At 37.8% G+C, this 21,391-nt stretch overlaps 1 protein-coding gene across 1 annotated transcript in view; it reads right to left on the bottom strand.

Moving 5' to 3' along the window:
• Nucleotides 1–17,409, bottom strand: part of LOC124158018 (tyrosine-protein kinase Src42A) — a 75,780-nt gene extending 58,371 nt beyond the window's left edge. Inside the window, exon 1 of the mRNA XM_046533171.1 lies at nt 16,299–17,409. Coding sequence (XP_046389127.1) covers nt 16,299–16,876 — 578 coding nt within the window. The 5' untranslated portion in view covers nt 16,877–17,409. The remainder of the gene's footprint in view (nt 1–16,298) is intronic.
• Between the last annotated feature and the right edge of the window lie 3,982 nt (nt 17,410–21,391).

Here is a 21,391-nt window from a genome sequence, read left to right as displayed (position 1 = left end):
ATAGCAATTTCCCACAGAATTTTTTACTGCAAACAACTCGTTTCAGCTCATTAACCCATCATCCGGTACAAGACAAAATTCTGTGGAAAAATGCTACCATCTTTTATTTATCGAAACATGTCTAACTTCCACCAATCGAAGCCTGAATCTCTTGAACTTATTGCTTACAGCCTGGGCTAAATAAAAGAAACAACCTTCTCATCTCATTTACATTGGAGACGTATAGAAATCAGAGTAGGTAAAACTAGCAGAAAATAGCTATTAAATTATAAAACAATGGGCAATAATACTTGAAAAATATTCTCTCACCACCAAGGACACTTTTGAGCTGTGGAAAGTAAGCAAGTCAGGTGCTGTTCTTTTAAAGAAGACAATTTGCCGGCCTTGGTGGTGGCGGGGTAACGTCCTCGCCTGCCTAACCAGAGGTCGCAGGTTTGAGTCCTGCCTGGGTAGGTTTTCCCTGTCCTGGTCATGGTTGTTCGTGTACGCTTAATTGTATAAATTTGTTGAACACCCCAATGTTAAATGGCCAATATGAGCTGTATTCCGTGGTTTGAGAATAAAATAAAATTTAAATATCAATGACGTCCAATATAAAGAATGTGGCAACTAGCATTGTCAACCTAAATGTTACCCTTAAGAGTCTTATTTTTATTATAATAAGCATTCTAACCACATACATACTGTGTGTTAAGTATTCCTGGAAATGTGAGGAATACTTTCATAAAATACAGACCAGAACCAATTCAATAAAATCTGAATGCTGTCTTTACACCATTCAAACTTCTGAGTAGTATTTATTGTTCCACAACAGGAATAAAGCAAACAAAAAGCGAAGAATTTAATTCTTACAGGTCTTATCTTTAGATTTATTAGAAAAAAATTATCTTGATTAAATATTGGCTTTGGTCAAAATTTGATGATTTATGGAACTATGTTTTTGACATACAAGTTTCTGCAATTTTATGAAACACTGGAGTTCAGAGAACTTTCAAAACCTCTGAGAATATTTTCCAATTAGTATTTGTGATACTCATGCCTTCTATTATAAACCTGTGAATTTTCATAAGAGTCGGATGGAAAATAAGACTGAAACAATTTATTTACCTCTGGAGGTACAAGTGCTTTCGGAGACCCCATTCTTTGAAAAACTGGGGTTTCAGAGAAACTTCAAAATCAGAGTCGTAAAAAAAAAAACCAAAAGAGATAGCCAAGAAAAATTATACACAGTTTCATTTCCACAAGGCAGGGTGAAAATTTCCAAGTTTCATTCAAATCTGAGTGTGTCATATCTGCATGAATGACATGGAATGACCCTGATGCCAATGAGCAAAATAATGGCAACAAATTGGTTAAAACTTTCACGGTCCATGGTATTAAGATCCTTATTTTTTTGGGTTTACCCGTGTCGCAAATTAAAATTCCAACAGTTTCGTCCCCGCTGCTGGAGACTTCATCAGGGCGATGACCAATGGGTGTTGGTCATCGCCCTGATGAAGTCTCCAGCAGCGGGGACGAAACTGTTGGAATTTTAATCTGCGACACGGGTAAACCCAAAAAAATAAGGATCTTAATGGCAACAAATTTCACTGCTTCACCAAAGATTATCAGTTTACAATGGCCAAGTGTGCTATGCATAATTAAAAATGCTAGACCAAAGACTGTAACTCAACCTTATGGAACCATCTGAGTGACGTACTTTACAGGAGATACCTCGAAACTTTTTGATTAAAATCATCATTCTGACTCCCAAAATTATGAGAGTGGAGAACTGACAGTTTAAGCCACTCATGCCTTAGGTCTGTTCACTTTATCTTTGCGGGTGAGCTGGTGTGGCTTAACCGAGTTGGGGTGAGAGGAGGGAAAGTTTATCTACACGTGCCTTTCCCTCTGCCAATCAGCAGACAGTAGGTGTGGCCTAGCACTTCGGAATCTCAGTCGCTCTCAGATCTCCGTCGTGTCAACTTTGTGAATCTGCTAGCTGTGTTGCCAAATCTCGCACGTTCTCTTGGTGCTCTTCGATTCTTCCATTTAAACTCAACTTATAACTTACCTCATCCTCGCGAATTCCCTTGCACTCCCCGTTTATAAGAATGTTACGCCTATGTATGCCTTTCACCAGCGGTCTTGCATTTAGCGGACAATATCCTGGCTTCTGAGATGCGATTATCCTCAATCCCCTCTAAATGAGTAGGTATACATTGTATGCATTGTTTCGCCGCCGGGCCCAAAATATCTGTGGCCACGTATGAGTCACACCTTTTCAGTGAGACACAAGGGCGGCTATGTACATTTGGCAACGTTAAGGTCGCTCCTGCTCTCTCTCTCTCGGTACTACCCCTTCCTTTCAGCGAGGCCCCTCCCCCTTCAGCGAGGCCCTCCGAGAGTGTCCGGGATCTCACGAAAGCTGACCCGCAGAGATAAAATGAACATATAATAGTATGACAATATTGTTACAGTAAGTACTATGTAATCTCAAAACAGTACAATGTGGTAGAGTCGCCGTATTTCCTTCATATTATTAGATTGTCACAAAGGGTTTTTTGAAGCAGTTGGAGATGTCTTTCAGGTGTACCCCACCTATTTGTTCGATTTTTGCCCAACCCTTTGTGGCCATTGCTGGCCACTTTTTCATAGGTAATCTTTTTTTTTGAAGCTTGACAGGCAGTTAAAAATCCACTATCACAATGTTAATTTTTCATAAGCTAATAGGCCCTATCTAACACCATTGAAGCTCCTGCTCATGGATTTTTGTTTCGTGTAAGTATAGCTTTACTAAAAATACTTATTGTTAGTTTCATTTATTATTTTTATTGATAATATTAGCATAAACATATATTTTAATGTATTTGTTATAGATGTTACTTCATAAATAGTTTTTCTACAGAGTGACCAGCTAGCAGGGAAGTATGTACTTGATGTGGTAACAAAAAGTCCATGATGAAGAAGGGAAAGAAAATCAGCGCATTGTGAGTGGAATACTAGCATAGCTATTAGCATAGGTTAGCATAAAGCTATCCCCATCTTTAAAGAATCAGATTACACCAATGACGCACTTCAAGCCAAGAAGCACTATTTGAATTATTTATTAAGATAACCTGATTAGTTTTCTTTGTTCCATTTCAAATATGTATGATCTTGAAATATATTGCCCAAGCCCACACATTAACATAGAAGAGATGAAAATCTTAATTGCCATATTGCCCTCGTCTGGATTCAACAACGTACCTTCTTGAAGATCACATTGGGAGTCAAAGAGAGATATTCATAATGATCAAGTTTGAAATGCTATGCATAGAGACATTCCTCCAAATTTGCCTATATATTAACTGTTGATAGTACAAAACCAGATACAAATGATAAAATGTACATGTTGCAGCCCACCTGTGATATTTTTCAGGAAAATTTCATGACTAATTTCAAAATAAATAGCATTTCACTTATGACAAATGTATACTGCCTTATTTGGCTGTTGTTGACGCAAAGAGTTCAACCAAGATAAGCCTATCTGTTAGTGCCTGAACACTCCAGCATGTTCTCCAACATGATTTTTACCAGGGAGAATCTCCAAATCCTAATATTAGGTATGAGAGTGATTTTAGAAAGGCTACCACACCCATGCTGAAGATTCTACATAAATTTCTGGATGAAAAGATGGCACTACCATTTCAGCTGTACATTAAAGTTGTTTTAATGGATTACCTGTCATAACTCACCTCAAAATGAGAGAATATGGAAATATGGAATGGTTTGTGAAAGAAGTATTCCTAATAATGTTCAAAGTACTCCACTAAAAACAATGAAGAAGGTGAAAAGGGGATCTCTTCATGAGGTTACCAGCAGCGACAAAATCTCACTAGTACATTGGATCAACAACTCAGTTGTGACAATCGCATCATTGTAGGGAGAATTTCTTGTAGTTAACGTGAATAGTGGACAAGGAATAGGAAAAAATTAATTCACATTCCTCATCCATTTCCATTCCGAGAGTACAATACATTTATGGGAGGTAGAAATAGAATGGATCAGAACATAAGCAAAAAAATTGGAAGTAAAATTTCTCAGCAAGAATTTAGAAGAGAATTGCTGAGACATACCTTACAAACTAACCAAACCCTCCTCAAGAGTAGTGGTAGACAGTCAGTTTGTAACAGTTCAATCCAAAGCCAAATATATAGTGAATATATAGTGAATATATATAAAAATATATAAATATATCCAAAGTTTGTGGTATATGTGATAGTCGAAACCATTTATGTACTCCATCAATTCAGGAGTGCAAAAAAAAAACAAAAGTGTGAGTTATGTGGATCTTCCACGCACACAGAATGTGGTAAGTGCAACACTGAAATATGCATTAAGTGCTTTTTGCATCTACAACAAAAAATGCAGTAGAATGATACATCAGCTCTGATTAAATAAAGTATTAAATTTGATGACACTCAAATTATTAGATTTATTGAATGAAGAAATTTAAAAAAATGATCATGAGGCTTAAGGAAAGTAGTGAGACAAGGCAATCCTAAGTCACCAGAAATTTCAAAAGCTCACATCATTAAAGCCATCCTCATTACCCGAGAGAATCCTCATTACCCTGAATTTCACACAAAATAAATACAATGAGAAGAGATGCAATTTCTTAATGTATAAGCTTCTTCATGTACCATGTTAAATGACATAAAGGTCAGGTGAAGACGATTGTCGAGGAACAAGTAACAAAGCATGTGAAAAAGAAGAAATATGTAGTTTTAAAAGCTTAGCTGAGAGGACAATTGAGTGGAGTGCTGTGTCAAACCAATCTTAGGATAGGACCTGTGGTGATGACTATGTTAAAACTTGTACTTAACTTTATTTCTTTCATAATATCTTAATTTCCTTAGTGCTTCTTCAAATTTTGTTACCATGATATGTGCAAAGTTTTTGTTGAGCCTTATCTAATATTTAAAGTATGCATAGAGATAAACATTCAAATATTTGTGATTTTCTTTGAAAACAATATTTAAAATATTAATAAATCATTAAAAATTTTAAATTATACTATTCTTGGTGTTTGTGCACGATAAATTAACTTTTATATCATAAAATAATCCTTTTAATAAGGATACAATTTGACCCCACAACTACCCAGCACGACCATACTATAACACCCCATAATTCTGCCATTAGCAATTCAATTATGCTAAAAGTTGGTGATATTTATACTAAAGTACTCTACATGGTTATACATGAAAGCCAAGAAGATCAGGCAAAAAAATGTGGCATTGAAAGGTAAAGGATCATAAGCAAGACAATATATACATCGAAGATATTGAAAAGGATCATTTAATGGAAAAAGGAAACGAGCAGAAGAGTTATCAGATGAAGACCAATTCTGGTTCTGGTAAAGTAAGTAGTAGGAAAAGCAATTTTGGACGTATTCTTCAAAGAGTGGAGGGACAATTATTGGCTTTTGCATCTACAACAAAAAATGCAGTAGAATGATACATCAGCTCTGATTAAATAAAGTATTAAATTTGATGACACTCAAATTATTAGATTTATTGAATGAAGAAATTTAAAAAAATGATCATGAGGCTTAAGGAAAGTAGTGAGACAAGGCAATCCTAAGTCACCAGAAATTTCAAAAGCTCACATCATTAAAGCCATCCTCATTACCCGAGAGAAAACCTCACGAGTCAGAATCCACAGGGATTGAGATAAAAAAGAATGCTTTGATTTATTGTTAATATTGCAGTTATAGAAAAAATGGGGAGAGATTAGAAAAAGACTAGTAAATATTAAAAGGACAATGCCTGAATGTAAATAGAAAACTAAGATATTATGCAGCAAAACGAAGGCCAATGATAAGAAATAAAAACTTAGGTGAAGTTTGGTTTCTGATTCGAAAAAGCGCAGTAACTAGAAACAGTAGAAGCCAGAAAATTTTCTTCATTAGAACAGCCCAGGCAAAGACTGTACTCGAAAATAATACTCTTTCAGCAGGGAATATAAATATTTATTTTATTTGTCTCTATTACCCTCAAAAACAGCACATTAAGGACCTAACTGCGTGGGTTTCAACAATCAACAATAGACTGCCACAGACGTCCATGCCCTGGATAGGAACAACATATCCAGGCAGGACTCAAACCCACGATGTTTGGTATGATAGATGAGGATTTATCTATGCCACCACTATGGCCAACGATTTAACTTAACGATTTAGAAAGAAGTAAGGATACAATTTATCATCTAGAGCATGTTTTGACATGGCAGTGGACGATGCACCATGACAGCAGTATCAATGTCAAGGGTGCAAAGGAGCCTTGGAAAAATTATATGGAACATGTGATGGATGATGTGAAAGAGAAGACCCAAGTATGTATTCTGAAATGATAAGCTGACCATAACCAAGTGGAGAGCTGTATCAAACCATGGGATGTTGTAGTTATTGATGAGGGATAATGAATAACCCTGCAGATATGTAAAAATGAGCTGTTGTTTGTCTTGTCACTCAACAGCTCAAAAACAATTAAAATTGACAGAAAAAAATTTTCAGGATGATACTTGAGCAAAATGTGAAACTGGAAGAATATAATTATCTGTATCGAGAAACAAACTACATTTATGATAATGTACATTTTCTACATCCAGTTTGGGACACTAGCTCATCTGAGGCTAAAAAATTGTGGTTTATAGTATTGAGTGCTGAAGAAGTTAACAAATTTAAGTGAAATTTTCTTATGATAGTGGATCTAAGTACTGTGTGCCCATTCAGGCATGATATGTGCACAAAATATCCCTAGTGTGCCCATTCAGGCATGTGAAAAAAGCTCCACTCCGTGCCTGGCATGCCCAAATAGACATGCAAATATTGGAAGGTTTGAATCAAATCCAGCAGTCAAGTGCGACGACTGGGAATTCAAATCCAGTTGCTTACGGTTAAATGGGTAAAGAATTCAAATTTGTAATTTTTCACCATATTTTCTCTAAGATGTCAAAAGCAGTGGGCACAATGCCAAGATAATATAACGTCAAAGCCTAAGAAGCGTCTAATCATGATGAATTTCCACCAGGCTACTAAAAATCATACATTAACATCACCTCATATCGTCTACAAGGAGCTGCAAGTGGTTTTATTTGAGCCTTTAAATTCAAGAAATAATTTACAATGCACATAAATATTGAAAACTATGGAATGAGATAAAGGGAAAGAAATGAATGACACAAAAATTTGTCTTGATGTTTATCAAGAGGGCAAAATTTATGCCCAATCATACTACAAAGTAAAGAGAAAAATGTTATACCCGTGTGTGAGTAAAAAAACTGTGGAATATATTATCATGACATTTATACTAGTGGTTTTTTGCATGAATGAGAATGTTTATAAATATTTATTGTTTTAAAATGGAATTAAATGTATCAATCTTCGTAATGAAAATATTGTGCTTCTTGTGATGTTAGCCGCAGTGTGACCCACAGGTGGATCACATCAGACCTCCGACCTGCATGATGGCGTATTTAAAATTTTCTCAATTTTGTATATATCACCATTCAGAGCGTTGAGAAGTTAGTTAATACATTAAGTATGACTTTCCTATTGACTATGAAGAGACTGGAAGTAAGTGTGACCCAGGAGTGGTCATGCCACCTAAGATAAAACTTGTACCACCCAACAGCCACGTGTGACCAACAGGTGGGTTACACTCTCATGAGATTGGATGGCACCACATGATAAAATTGACCATTTGCAACAAAGCTGACTACTTAAAATCAGAGTATACCCATCTGCATGTATACAATGCATTCATTCAGTATACTTTGAAATGCCACTTTAGAATGAAGTTGAACAACAAAAGTTGAAAATAAATGGCATTGGTAGAACATGGATTGCACATCCCAGTAGGCTCTGCCTGGGACTGGCCTCAGGCTGACACCCACATGTTGACTTATTTATCAGAAATGAACAGCAATGATACCCAGCAGTAGGCACACACCCTCCCCCTATTCCACTAGCGATATGCTAAGACTCACAATTCAGAACTTCTTGCATACTCCCCTGCTGTCCTGAGCCCGAATAGTGCAGTCCCTGCATTCCTAAAATTCCCACTACCCACCCACCCATTTTGATATCAATCTTTACTGACTTTACCCACTCCTGTAGGAGGACAGAGCTAAATTCATCACTGTGCCACTACTGCAGCTAGAAAATTAACCTAGGCGTAAAAACAAAAAAAAACATTACTTTGTGCATTTGCTGCTTTAAAGATGAACCTGTATAAGAATTTTTGTTCAAAATATGGAAATTACAGATAGCAAGGTTCTTTCAGTGAGAGATGTGCTCAAGAGGTTACCCTCAGCAAACTTTTTCATTTTGGTTTTACCATACAGTATTTTAGATAAGGAATTAAAAGGAACTGACAGAAATTAGTTTTTTAATTTAACTTGGATACCTACTTTAACAAACCTGTGTATTCTCACATGGTGAATGACATGTACCCTAAAGCATGGATACAACGTGATAAACAGTGTGAAATATATCTCACGCCACACACAAGTGACTGAGAGCATTATAGTTGGGGAAGTTGTTTTTTATACATACTGAAAGTGCATATTCTATTCGAGTATTTGGAGGCCAAAATTTCACAACAAAAGACTCCTATTAATTGACAGTGTATGAATAATGGATTTAATATCAAGGACATAGGTCACATTGCATATATCCATTCGCATTACTCTCTCCATGGACTTAACCCATTTCGACTGCAGTTATGTTTTCAAACGTCCTGTACTTTTAAAAGGGTAACTGCTGAATAATTTAACAGCATAAAATGAAATACTTGGGCTACTTATCTATTTATGAGTCTAGGAAAAGCACACAAGAGAAACTGAGCATCATGATAAGATAGAAAAAAGATTATTCTGGGTTAAAGGGTTGAAGACCTGTTAGACTCACCAGTGCAAGGTGGCAGAAGACTCCATTTTTTTCCCATACAAAAAAGTACAAAAAGTCAGCTGGTGCTGCAGACTAGAATTATATACCTAGGAATGCATCTAAGAATACTTCATTCATTATTTTGTGTGTGTCATTTACCTTTCCTTGATTGACCATTTTCTAAGTCCTCCCAGCTATTTCCTATGCCCACAGCTATTCAAAAATGTTACTGTTAGAGAACACGGTATTCTAATTTGGAGAGGTGGGTCAAGAAATACGGCAGTGATGTCCATGTATGACAAAAAATATGACCAAAAAATGTAACCATTTCCAAAAGAGTGAGTGCTCACACACCAGGGGTCAGATTTGAAAGTGAATCAATATAATTATGCTAAGGAATTCAAAGCAGTTCCCGAGTCATGGTTGCCTGTAAGAAAGAGATGTATTTGGGCTGAGATTACCCAATAAATTTTACTGAAGTAATTACAAAACAAGACTTGGTTTTCATATGATTATATTGTGCTACTGCTACAGACACAATTTCACTATCCTTGAACACCAAATATTCACAATTTGCTCAACATTATTTCTCACATTTAATTCATCTAGTCCTAACCCTCATGGCGTTGCTTAAGATGCATCAAACACTCTCATAACATATCCACAAACATTCTCAATACCAAGTGGTCTTTTCATCCCACTAGAAACATAAAGAAGACTCTTTACTCTCAGCACATAAAAAAAAACCATAACCAATTCTTATGGTGGCAGACATTGCCTATAATCACTTGCCTATGATAACTAAAATCCCCTTAATCCATCAGTGGCAAAGATGCCACAACCTACTCCCTCTCTAAAGTTAACCAAAAGACTTTTTAAACCTGATGCACTATGTTGCATGTTCTTCCAACCCCTTTGACCCTTGGTGGTGTAAAGCAAGCCACTTCACCCACAGGACATGTAAAATAGCGTCCACATGGACTCCATTGATACCTCTCTTCATGCACAAGATGGGGATCACCCTAACCCACAACACCAATACCATTCCCTGGGTTCCTACTGGGAGGCGAAATCAATCAAAATGTCTCTTGAGTATACCTAATAGATAATATTTATCCATTTTTGATCAGATACGGCTAAATTTATTGGAGAGACAGAGGATAGAAATAGATGAGGAAAATTAAGTCGCAAATGCAACCAGCAAACAGGAGATCTGCGTTTGAATTCCATCTAAGTCAAATTATTTTTTCATGGCAAATTCCATTGATGGTGTAAATAACATTGCACCCAAGTACGTGACTTTTAAAAATCACTTTTTACATCCAGAGCTTGGGAAAATCAAAGTCTAAATTTCAGCCTGAGGAAAGGGATCCAAGAGTAATCCTTTATGAAAAGTAAAGGATTCAAAGCATATATTTCATTATTTCCTATTGTTAATTATCATAATTGTAATACTTATTTGCCCACATTTTCCATGACTGGACAGGATGAAAGAATGAAGTATCTCCTTATACCTTGCATTTTTTATAGTACGTAAACCCCTTCCTCTTTAATATAGTGTAAATGAAATCAAAATCACTATTTTTTCTCAAAATTCCACCTTGTATCACATTTCCTACTACGTTGGATTTATGAAAAGAAACTTGAGTCATTTAAATTAGGCTTACATTTGAAGGAATTTCAGAGAAAATATATACACTCATGCATGCTAAAGGCATTATTTCTAAATCTTCACATCTTCAAATTTAGATTCCCTTTTACATTTAAAAAAACTCGAAGTAGTACTTCATGTTCACAGCACCACCAGCAAATATTTCATCTATTGACAAAATATTCAACTACACCTCTTTTCACAATTCATGGCAGCTGGATTGGGAATGTCAAGTTTTCATTGAGAGACGCTCCACCATAGCATTATCCTTTGTCTCCCTACCATAACCCCTCCATGTGAATCCGGCATTGCCAGACCAAGGGAATAAATGCTCATTAGGCCGGCCCTTATTTTTCAGAATTGCGAAAAGTTATGTTTTCCTGGTCTCAAAATGATCCAAATGGTGTTCATATTCACGTGTTAAAATTTGGTTACTTTAAAATAACGGCAACCCGTGCCCCAAGGGCCCTAAGTACTAAGGACCCTCAATTGAGTTTTTTGGGGCCGAAAAAGCACTATTTCTATGTAAAACGTAAAAGTAGAGCCCTTAAGGGCCGATTTTCTGTTTGTTTTAACCTATCTCTAAGCGTTTAGGAGATATCGCCCGTCGTAATGCAATCTCCCCCCTAGGGCGCCACCCCGCACCGCGGCATCGCTGAGGTATGTCCCGCACCACTTACTAGAGACTTCCCCTCAACCCCCTCCCCTCCCTCGGCAAAGACTTTGCTCCTGATGTCAAGATCTAGCCTCTGAAGAAATGTGCTTACCTTAGAAAGAATTTAATTGCCATAACAATACTTCCAATCCAAGAGATCAATTTATTTTCACTCTGTCCATGAATTTCGGTACATTAACCAAAATAAAATAGATTTTCATTGCATTTCTAATTTTTCACTGACATCCTACATTTGGCAATGAAAGTGCCTTTCCGCACGTAAGGATTGTATTGCGATGAAAAGTCACTCTTAGTAATAAATTTTGAAAGCTCTCTTCCTTCAACGTGACTGCCCAAAAATCTTGAATTAGTTTCACTCCTCTCGCTGCACAATCATTTCCCACTTGATGACCCCGAATAATTTGCAAATCGTTCTTGTATGTTCATCCCATTCTCGTATGTTCACATCAAAGAATGCAATGCATATTTACAATACAGTAAATAGCTTTCTCGAATTAGTGGTGACAAAATTTGGTATAGATACCTTAGTCATGTCTTTACGTTTATATAATGCCTTCTTCGGTGGATCATATTTTCCTACACAAGACCACATACGGCGTATCACGTTTTTTTTCACACCTAGAAATGGATTCGTCAAAGAAGGACAGGCCTACCATCTCCTCATTCATGTACCACAAGTACTTTGAAAACCTCTTTTGTGCTGCTTTCGCAATGTTTAGGTTAACACTTTCGTAATTAACAAGTCTTTGTAGGAACTGATGGGAGCTAATGCAACAAAACGAGCGGAGAACCACATCTTTTCATTTCTTCTTGAATATATTGAAATCTATTCCACCAATAACTGCATTTTATTCTCCTCTTTATTTGCGTAAGAACTTTATTTCTTCAGCCCAAGCACATTTATCCGAGAGATTAACTGCACTTTCCTCCTCGCGCGTCAAAAATTCAATGGTACCGCTCCTTGTAATGTCAAGCAAATCATCAAGATTTGCTACGAAAGATTCTCTTCTCTTCATATCCACCGTAGTTCGCGTTCTCTTTATGCCGTTGCACGTTCATCCATTCTTTGCGTCATTTTTCTAACTTTTCAATCGCCTTATTTTCCGTAAAAACAGGAATTCTAGTTTTATACTATGGATGAGACGCATTTCTCACGGCTTTTCTCGCACAAGTCTTACAAATTTCAAACCCATTAGGAGATAGAGAAAACACATAGTACTTCTCTCACTGTCGGTAAATTTTAGCCGAGTATTTCTTCACTTTCTGTTCCAACCAGTTCAATGCCTGGATTTAGTCTTGATTACATGCCTTTCCTTGTTGGTCTATTCTTAAAATGAACGTCACGTTCATGATGAAGTATTTATTTCACCACTTTTCTCCTTACATCCTAAAAAACTTAGCTCTTCCTATCCTTTGCACACTATACACAAGAACTATCTCTATCTATCCACAGTGATCTACATCCGTGAACTTACTACCTCCTTTCCTCTCCTTGAATATTTCTATCTACTGTTGGAGCCCTGGAAGCCCTGCTCAATCCCTTCATTCCTTTATTATTCATAGACACATTTCTATCACATGCTTATAATATTTTGTACATAAAAAGCACTTTGGAACAAAGCCTGCTGGAATGGTTCGCGGCCGTTTGGCGGCAAAAAATCAAGGTTTAAGAGGTCGGTACCCAATACATAGGACGGCGTTGAAGGGTTAAAATTGACATTATACCTAGGCTTTAACAACATTAATCATGACACAAGAGGAACAACCTATTCAATACTGTACCACTAGCATGTAAATCTTGTCATCAGGAGCGAAGTCTTTGCCGAGGGAGGGGAGGGGGTTGAGGGGAAGTCTCTAGTAAGTGGTGCGGGACATACCTCAGCGATGCCGCGGTGCGGGGTGGCGCCCTAGGGGGGAGATTGCATTACGACGGGCGATATCTCCTAAACGCTTAGAGATAGGTTAAAACAAACAGAAAATCGGCCCTTAAGGGCTCTACTTTTACGTTTTACATAGAAATAGTGCTTTTTCGGCCCCAAAAAACTCAATTGAGGGTCCTTAGTACTTAGGGCCCTTGGGGCACGGGTTGCCGTTATTTTAAAGTAACCAAATTTTAACACGTGAATATGAACACCATTTGGATCATTTTGAGACCAGGAAAATATAACTTTTCGCAATTCTGAAAAATAAGGGCCGGCCTAATGCTCATGGGGCAGAGAGGCCTTTAAAAGTTGGGCAACACTGACTGCTGGAGATCAAAGTGCACACCACATACGAAAGTCCTAATACCACTCCTTTGTGATTAGAAAAGAGCCATGAAAAACAGAAAAGGGCAGCACAAATCAGCCACCATGAGATGGGAAAAGAGAAAAAACTAAAAATATATGCTATGTATACGCAGAATTTTTGTTTTGGTCATATTTCAACAACTCACATCATGTTTCCCTCAACCAGACTAACTTCTGAACCATGCTAACCTTCCTACACAAATATACAATGATTTTATTATCAATGCAGGCCACAAAGGAAGACAATATGGTACTGAACAGATATTTACTGTGATTCATCCAAGCAATTAAATTTTTTTCCAATCTGAAATCACATTTTAATGGCCCTGTAAAGTAGAACATTAGTTGTTCCATGATTGAGAACATTTCCACAAATACCCATATCTCCACAAGAGAACAATTATCTGTCCTCAGTTCCATCCATTTGAAGTGAAATTTAGCATAAAATATTTATTACCAGCCAAATGCAATATGATCATAGAGCAACAAATTCTTTTCTAATAATCCTAAAGGGATAGACCTACAACTTCTGATAACAAAAATCAACACATTTTGCCAGTTTCTGAGATCACAACATTTTCTTAGCTCAAAATATGCATAATCCCCAATTCTGATACCAAGTCAGGCACACCAATAATTGTAACTGGGCATACCTAATACCTGTTTTTACAATTCTGATTAAATTTCTCACAAGCCAATAACATTTATGCTTGCCTCACTGCTATGATGTCCTCAAATGGTGTCCATGAATTTCACGCATCCATCATTCAAATGGAAGAAAAATTTGCAACATCAATAAGTAAACTTCGAGGAAAATGATACCCACGGTTACATTAATGCAAGACCTACTCACAGTCAACCTTCATAAAATTATTAATTTTGCTTAATGAAATACTCTCTATAAGTATTACTATGATATTAAAGTATTGGATTATCGCCAAATTCACATCAAATTTTACTGAAAAGGTCAAAATAAGTGTTCTTTTTATAATAGCAGATCTCCTGACTACTTTTGCGTCATTGTTCAAGGATTATTAAACTTGCCCATTTATGCTTGAGTTACAACATTTTTCACAATACGACAGTGTGGTGCATACTGCCCCAAATTTTCATAATATAAGTAGGATAACCAAGCTTAAATAGAAATAAATTTTCATGGCTTTGTGAGCTTAAATTAACAAAAGGGAGGTTACATTTGGGTGGGGTTCATTAGTAGGTGGAACACTATACATAGCATCCCATGAGCATTTTGGGTGATTGGGGTGAGGGGTTAGCACCATGCCCAGCACTCTTTCACTATGGCCTTGGATCATACCGAAAATGGCAAAAATGGTTTGATATTTACCTAATCAACATTTTATGACACAGAGGACTACTTTTACAACTCCTCATTCAAGCTACGCCTTAGTTGACTAAATTCTAGTCTACCCCATTGATGGTTGCCAACATCAAACAAAAAAAACTGTTTACATAGTCAGAAGGTGTTTCGCACTTCAATTGAACTTCAATTTATTTCGATCTAAAGATATATTCACTCAAGCAGTAATTCCCAAATATATTCACTTCTAATATTTTCACCATATTATTCCCTACCTTTTAAAGGCATTAACCCTCAGATTGGCCACATAACACACAGCTGAGCTCCAGTGGAGGAAGTAGTTACAGTGATCACTATTTTCACCAGTTCTGATGAAATCGAGCAATTATATTTAAGTTATCACCTTAATGACCAAGGAGTAAGTAAACTCTGAGAATGAACAGACAAAGTGATACCACCATTTTGGATAAGTCATTGATGATGATCCATAACTGATCACGTTTTAATGCAGCATTTGATCAACCTGTTTCCAGATCGAGATTTGACGGTATTGAGCATGAGATGTAAACGAGAGGTGAATCTACAAGAATAGATGTGTGATTTAACTCCCCAAGACCCAAATTGGATATAAAAAATATGTTGTTGGTGGAATTGAAAATTAAAATAAGTTGATACAAGAACGGAAAGCAAGTGTCGCTCTACAAAAGAACTAACTACAAAAGGGCTCAGAAAAATATTCTCCTCCTTAGCCACTCCGGACATGTCTTTGGCAATTATCATTTACCTAATGGGCACAACCTAATAAAATAATCAATCCTCATTTCCTTAGAGCAATAACTCCGGAAGCATTAACCAATAATAGTACACTGGTACCAGCTTAACTAGCACTGACTTTAAACATCGAATATTTAAAGTGAAGGTGATGCGAAAACAGATATGGTGCAACTTCATTCAAGCCAACAATGTATGCCCACCACCGACTTCAATGCGAATAAAAACTTAAGCAGTAAGAGGCCATTCGAAAATTTACACATGCGGAATGCAATTGTAAGGGTTATTTATCATCCATGTTTAAAAATTAGCCTCTCGTTCGATATTTGAAGCAAAATTACAAAGCAGCGGCCAATGATCGTCATGTTCATTTCAAAAGGAGTTCTTCAATATACAAAAACACAGCAAAGGAAGCTGCGAGGAAAGAGGAAAGTAGTTCAGTCTCACTTACGATGAGGCACCAGCAATATGAGTCGATGACGTGAAGTGTAGTCGGCATTCGGGCAAATAAAAAATAATAACAAAATGACTTTATGCCACAAAACAATTTTCTTCGAATATTAATCATAACGCGGTGAGGAGGTAAAATGTAATTCCACACCAAGTACTGACGTCTTCCACTCACGAAAAAGAGAAAGTCATGCTAAATAATACCGGTTTATAAGTAAATGTATACGTACGGTTCGGCCTCGATCGACTTCAGCTTAGCCACATAATTAGATGGGATATATCCTTCTTGCTTAGTAGCTTTGCTTCTGGCCAACCACCAGTCTCCTTGGGTGTCATTTAATATTTCCAGGTGCTCTCCTTTCCTAAAACTAAGGTCCTCGTCGGTCCTTGCGTCATAATCGTAGAGCGCGACAAATATTTTGGCATTTATTCCTCCCGAGGCTGAACCGGGTGGTCCAACCACGCCCCCAACACCACCATCGGGCTCTGGGATAGGTGGCATAGGTCCATTCCTAGTTTCTCGACCTCCAACGCCACCACCAGACCCAACGCCTCCGCTATCATGGTGACCACCAATTAAAGTTCCGTGGGAGCCCACACCAGCTGAAGAAGATGCGGCACCAGTTACACCAGAAGTTCCTCCAGATACGCCCACACCACCCCCATCTTTATTGACGCCTGTTACAAGTGAATTAGATGCACCACCGCCAACACCAAGGCCACTTGATCCACTAACTCCAACTAAGCCCGCACTATCCTTCTTCGAAGAAGCTGCAGGAGATCTTGAACGGCTGAAACAGTTTCCCATTTTGAATTACCCTGCGCAACAAACCAGATCTTGCACGCAGAAGCGCGTAAGAATGCTCAAGCAATGATTTAACCTCCTAGCATCAGATCGCTAAACATTGACGTATGGAAACTTAATTCTTCGGATTAAACCGATTATACAGCACTTAAATGTCTTAAAGTGAAACACAAAATGAGAATTTGACACATATCCTGTGCACACATGTGATTTAACAACTGAAAAAGCCATTTACAAATAGTTCTTCGTCACCCAGTTGTTTTCAATGACTACGAGTCCGCCATCTACAACCTCTATTACATCCACTATGCGTCAGACGCACAGCAATTTCACTTTGAGCACCAGCAATAACTTCCACAAACTAGTCCTCATGATGAAAATAAAGATGATCACAATTAATCTACGATGCACAAGCAGGAATATCCGCAGGGCAACACATTTTGACAAGGATCATCCCAAAAGTACACCGGATATCTTCGAGAAAAAGGGATACCATAACCAGGAACCGTAGACTGAATGTTCGAACATAGCTGGCGACAATTTTGAGCAGACGACGCTCGAGTTTTTACGAATTCCACCACTTCTCCATATTGAATTGTAATGCACACAGCGAAATTGGCGGAGCCACTGTCTTAGTGACCATGGTTAGGAAAATACTCGCAAGGAGAGAGTTTTTTTGTATTATTCAGGTTCATCATGCTTATTTTGTAGTGAAAGTTGATATTTGTAATGAATAATTCAAAAATGAACATACGAATTTAAGGATATCAGGATATCTCCGATACCTCACTCACCCGTAGAAGAAGACTCACCCCCATTGCGCATGCTCAGTGCTCACCAGTGGGAGTACCTGGGGCAAAGACGTCGGACGTCGCGGAACTCGGAGCGTATAGTTGCAGTAAAAAGGAATTCAGTTCACATCGGCAGCGGTGGAAATTAGTCAATGAGAATATGCCTCCGACGGTCAATGTCGAGAATTTACTGCCCCAATTCATCAGCGTTGCTAATACCCCAGGTTAATGTTAGCGGAGGAAAATGCACCCTCGCTACGATCGTGGACCGATTTAGCGTTGTTAACGCATTCAAGGATGGGAGAAATTTGCAGGACATATTAAGCACATGATGATACGTGGTTGCGACTTGGGTCGTGAATGCAGTGGCGGATACAGAGAAAATTCAAGGGGGGGGCGCAAAAGACATCTTGAGTTACCTTTACTTTTATCGCAATAAAAAATATTCAAGTCACATGCAGAGCTTCAGAAATTTTAACTAAAGTGATTTAACACACATTCAAGACAATGCCATCTTATGATATAAAAAAGTTAAAATTATGGTTCTGCTATGTTTGGCAATACGGGTGGCCCCGCAAAGGGGGGGCGCGCGCCCCCTGCGCCCCCCATCTGTATCCGCCACTGCGTGAATGCGAAAAGTTGAGGAAGTACTTGTTTAAAAAATTCGTTCGGAGTGAACAGATTCTTTGAGAACAAAAACGGAAAACAGCTGGGAAGCCCTTTTCTCAGGTGTTTTGCAGCACTTGTAACCACGTTGAAAGTCGGCCATATAACCACGTTCAAATTCCTATCCGCGGTCTCTGCAGGGTACCAAGCTTGCAATATCCACCACTTTCGGATAGCAGTGTTTCCTGATTGGTCTGTATCTGTAATCTCCGCACTATCCGCGAGATAGCCCCTATGAAAAATTGTATAAACCTTTTTCAAAATTTTATACATTACCATGGCAATGTATAAGAATGTATAAAAATTTGAAACAGGTTTATAGAATTTTTTCGTAGGGGAAACAATGCTGCTCTCAAATAGAAATATTTGAAATGGGTGCTCTCAGGCAGTGGCGACGACGGCCTGAGGGGGACCGAGACCCCTCAAAAATTCGGGGGTGAGGAAAAAGTATGTCAGGCTTGTCGATTTTCCCTGAAGTATCCATGGTATCCACTTATCGAGAGTCGAGTTTTCAGAATTCTAATGTTGATCATGTAACTCGTCTAAAATGCTTTAAAAACTTTAAAACTCACTATTTATAAAATTTCCTGAGGCAAGACCCCCGGTATAGGCCCCCCAATATTTTTTTTTATAACTCCCCCTTTATTGCTTTATTGCCCCCAGGCTAATTAGCGCTGAAGGCAAATAGCGATGACCAATTTCATTAGCTGAAATCGCCCATTTTCGGTGGCCACTGTTGGAGGCCATATCTTTTATATGTGGCTTTCTCATTGGTTGGTTTTTGCCGCTGTAGCTCCAGGCCCCGGCATTAGTCCCAACGAATAGAATAATTACGAAAGTGCTTAATTACTCGCAATGTGATGTTATTTTGGATATGATAAGTTTGATAGGCAATATTTAATAAAGTTAATGTTCTTTTTATCTTGCAGAAATTATATGCGATACGAAATCGTCATTGTTGCGCATACCTTGTTGCTAACTAAACAAGTTTCAAACAAACTTGGGCGACATTGAATGTTTGAAGTGAATGAGCAATTTCGTTACTCGCAAAAAATAGGAATTTCCCAATATCTTTTGGCAGTTGAAGATATCGGTGTAACATGGCTACTAAATCCGTGATCGCTGCCTTCCTTGCCCTCAGTGTGATGATGGCCTATGGACCAAATTCCGGTGAGTGATTAGAAATATTACTGACGTCGTTATTTAGAATTAATAATTATTAGCATTGATATTTGTTCAACATACCATATTTTTCAGTATATGAGGGCACGCATTGATATTTTTTTTCTCTTCTAGTGTATCTACAAGATCCAACTGCGGCCGGGGGAGGTAAAAATATTTCATTTACCCGTTTATTTAGATTTTAAGCTCATTTCATGCACCCATTTAAAATGGTGTCTAACTGACTCTAATTTGAAACTCGGGAAATAGAAATTCAAAACAGATTCTGAGTAGCGTTGCTATCAATCAGTGGTGCGGCGGTGCCAACATTCAAGGACTTAAAGTTTATTATTTGTCCCTCGAAAGTTTGCGACTACGCTTGCCTTTGGATTGGTTATTATGCCTCAGAGCATTATGCGTGCATTTGATTTTGAGAATTTCTTATACAAGAGCGCAATGGTAACATCAGAGCCGGTAAGTGGCAACAGAATTTTTTTCCTGAAATTTCGCCACTCAAATTTTCTCTTCTTATTTTTCATCAGGAATATAGTTAATTACATCTTAAAAGGGGGTGGTTGTGACTTCATACATTACATGAACATATAAGCTCCTACCTATACCTAGGTTCTCTGTAATCAATCCAAATTTAATGACAAGCTGTAATAATAGCCTTCAATTTTATATTTTCCTATTGATCGATCTACAAGAAACGGCGATTTGTTTCTCGATGTGTTGAATACTGTGGTCGCAGTTGAAAAGGCTTCGTTTTGGAAAATAAATTAGCTCAAAAAACTCCTGGCCTCACCAGTAAACCCGTTTAGGAAATCTGGACGGTAGCGTTATCTATCGGTGTAGACATGAACCTTTATTACGTGATAAATCCCACGTGCCCAGCATCTGATAATAATTCTACTGCGGGGTATTAATGTGCTAATTATGGGCGCTTCAATGAGGAAATGAGCGCTAAAACAAAGGCTGTGGAATTTCCCTTGAATGCGACTGCTAAAAATTACCTCAGTGTGAGCGCTCAGTCATTTCTCGGAGCGGTCGTTTCTATCGCTTCTTGCCTGAGAAGTCATCGGTGATTGGCGGGAGCTCAAATATTAGCTGTGAGGCCAATGGTGTGCTTGTAATAGATTATTCAAAAACACATGGCTTGTGCACACTCAACATTTTCCTCACCTTTAGGCTCCAGCAGCCAAAGATTTTTGGTCTTATCTCATAGGGATCCTCATTTCAATTGCGAACTTCCCTGAGGCTCGTTACAATAGCTTAAAGACTTAATTTTGTACTTTCAAGTTACATTTTCTTAAATAGACAGACAATTATCACATTTTACCAATCGATTTGATTAAAGACAGTCATTGAAAATATGTGTCATCCAATGCTCGTCAGTAGTTAATTGGTGGTCGTAAACAAACAATAAATGTTGGTTCTGTAAAATCATGACACTTGGGGGTCTCTCAAATATAAAAAATTATATTTTTTATTTGTTTTGCATATTTTTGCATAAATTTGTTAACACTCAGGGCCGGATTTACCCAAAGTTGTGCTGTAGGCACCTCTCCATTGAGCGCCCCTCCTCACTTGAGCCCCTCCCCTCCCAGATTTTTATGATAAGGCATAGCCACTCACATGAGGTAAGGTTTGGAAAAAAGGAACAGATATCTATATGGCTGACAGCATAAGTTTATACTTGAATTTTTACGCAGGGAAAACATAGGCAATTCAATTAAAGAAAAACAGCTAGGAGTAAAACTACATGAAACAGTTCAACTTTAATACAACTAAACACTTTATGAATACCCTTTCCAAAAATAATGCCTAGCCTTAATTCATGCAACAAAAAAGAAGAGTAACTTCACTAAAAACATTACATAATGCTGTAACTGAATGAACT

The sequence above is a fragment of the Ischnura elegans genome, chromosome 1 (assembly GCF_921293095.1).
Source record: "Ischnura elegans chromosome 1, ioIscEleg1.1, whole genome shotgun sequence".
NCBI lineage: Eukaryota > Metazoa > Arthropoda > Insecta > Odonata > Coenagrionidae > Ischnura > Ischnura elegans.
This window is presented reverse-complemented; position numbering and strand designations above follow the sequence as displayed.